The following is a 1,920-nucleotide window of genomic DNA, read 5'->3' as shown; positions in this document are numbered from 1 at the left end:
TTTTTTATTTTTTGTGGGATTGGTGATTGACCCCAGAGCCTCCACACTGACCTACATCCATGTCCCCAGGCTTTTCACCTTTTTGTTTTTTTGCTTCTGTTCCAGAGAGAGGGGTCTTGATAAATATGCAGCCCAGACTGGGCTCGAACCTGTGATTCTTCTGCCCCAGCTTCCAGAGTGCTGGGGGTCACAGGTGTACACATGTGTCACCACACCCAGCTCTTAGTCTGCATTTTTAACCCCCTGGTGAACCCGCCACACCTCTTCCTTCCCACTGGGTGAAATGGAGTCTCAAGGGCCCCAAAGTGGACTGTGGCCACCCGGCAGTCCTACCTACCAGCAGCCTCCGGCAGTACCCGAACCGCCTGCTCCCATCTTCTCCGGTGAGGACAAACGAGAACGTCTCACTGTGGATGGGACCACAAGGGCATTACAAGGTGAGCTGTCCAAGAGGTGCCTCAGCATGGTGGCTGTGAGGGGACAGTACTGGGTGGCTGCTTGGCCTCTGCTGAGTGGGCATGACAGCAGCCCAGGAGGTGGCAGGGAGGACAGGGCAAACATGCCAGTGTCCCAAGAGGAAATGGGGTTCCCACCCCCTAACTCTGTCATCTGGGCCACCTGCTACACAGAACACTACAGAACTTTACTGTCACGGCTGATCACAGTGTCTGTGACACCCAGGCTGTGGGACAGTGGGGCGCAAGCATCTGGTGCCACCCAAAAGCACAGATGGACCTAGTATGTGCAAGGCCCTAGGTTCAATTCCCAGAACTGACAAAAAACAAAAACAAAACAAAAACAAAACAAAACAAAAAAACACCTTCCAGCCAGGGAGATAGCTGAGTACAATAAGTGCTTGTCTGGCAAGAACAGAGTTCTGAGTTCAGTCCTCAGTACCACAAAACAAAAAAACCAACCCAACAGAACAAAACAAGAATGGAGCCGGGGAGATGGCTCAGTGGAATAAGCGCTTCCCTGGCAAGCGCAAGGGCCTGAGTTCAATCCCTGGTTCCGCCAAAAAAAACAAACTTCAAAAAAGCACAGACGGAGACTGAGTCCAGCAGGGTGCAGCTCTGAGGCACCATCTCCCACCTCCCGCCAGGCTAAGCATCACTCAGTGAGGCTCCAGGGACACAGGTGCCCAGACAGTGGGAGGCCGGGACACCTCACGCTCACCCAGCAAGGCGACAACCTCTCAGAGGTTTCTATGTTGTTCTGTGCAACTGGGGATTGAATCCAGGGCCTTCAGCCTGACCTACATCTCTAGCCCTTTTGCTGTTTTATTTTCAAAGAGGGTCTCGCTGAATCCCGGGCTAAGTTGCCCAGGATGGGTTTAAACTTGTGACTCTTCGGCCTCAGCCTCCCAAGTGCTAGGATCAGGTGCTCGACTCGGAGAAGGTGTACAAGCGCAGCCTGGGGAATGCTCAGGCCGGGGCCCACCGGGACTGCTGCAGCATGGCTGGCTTCTGCTGCCTCTCGGCTTTCTCCCTGGCCACTGGGGAGGGCCGGGGAGGCCGGCACGTACCTGGTGAACTGCTGCACGGGGGCCCAGTCCTTGGCGTCGGGGAAACAGAACTGTGGAATGGCCTTCAGCTGGTCCTCAGCCTCCCGCGTGAACGTGAAAGACCTTTCCAGCTGCAGAGACCGGAAGAGGCTCGAGAACGAGCCCCGCAAGGGACAGTGAGGCCGATGGCGGCCGGGACCTCATCTCACCTTTCCATGTTGTGACTGTCCTTTAACCTCCCTTTAAAATCCCAGCACTTGGGAGGCTGAGGCAGGAGGGTTGCTGCGAGTTCGAGGCCAGCCTAGGCTACACAGTGAGCTCAAGGCCAGCCTGAACTGCTTAGTGAGATCTTATCTCAAAAACAAAACAAAACCTTTCTCAGGGGCTGGTGACTCAGTCTGAAGGGACTTCTTCCC

General features: G+C 55.0%; 1 protein-coding gene across 1 annotated transcript in view; it reads right to left on the bottom strand.

Moving 5' to 3' along the window:
- Positions 1 to 1,920, bottom strand: part of Dennd2a (DENN domain containing 2A) — an 83,477-nt gene that overhangs the window by 22,289 nt on the left and 59,268 nt on the right. The window contains exons 9-10 of the mRNA XM_023712760.1: positions 1,526 to 1,635; positions 338 to 407 (exon numbers count right to left, since the gene is read on the bottom strand). Of these exons, the coding sequence (XP_023568528.1) occupies positions 338 to 407; positions 1,526 to 1,635 (180 nt within the window). The remainder of the gene's footprint in view (positions 1 to 337; positions 408 to 1,525; positions 1,636 to 1,920) is intronic.

This window comes from Octodon degus, unplaced genomic scaffold (assembly GCF_000260255.1).
Source record: "Octodon degus isolate 3935 unplaced genomic scaffold, OctDeg1.0 scaffold00027, whole genome shotgun sequence".
Classification (NCBI taxonomy): domain Eukaryota; kingdom Metazoa; phylum Chordata; class Mammalia; order Rodentia; family Octodontidae; genus Octodon; species Octodon degus.
Note: the sequence above shows the minus strand (reverse complement) of the source record. Positions and strands in the feature narration are given on the sequence as shown.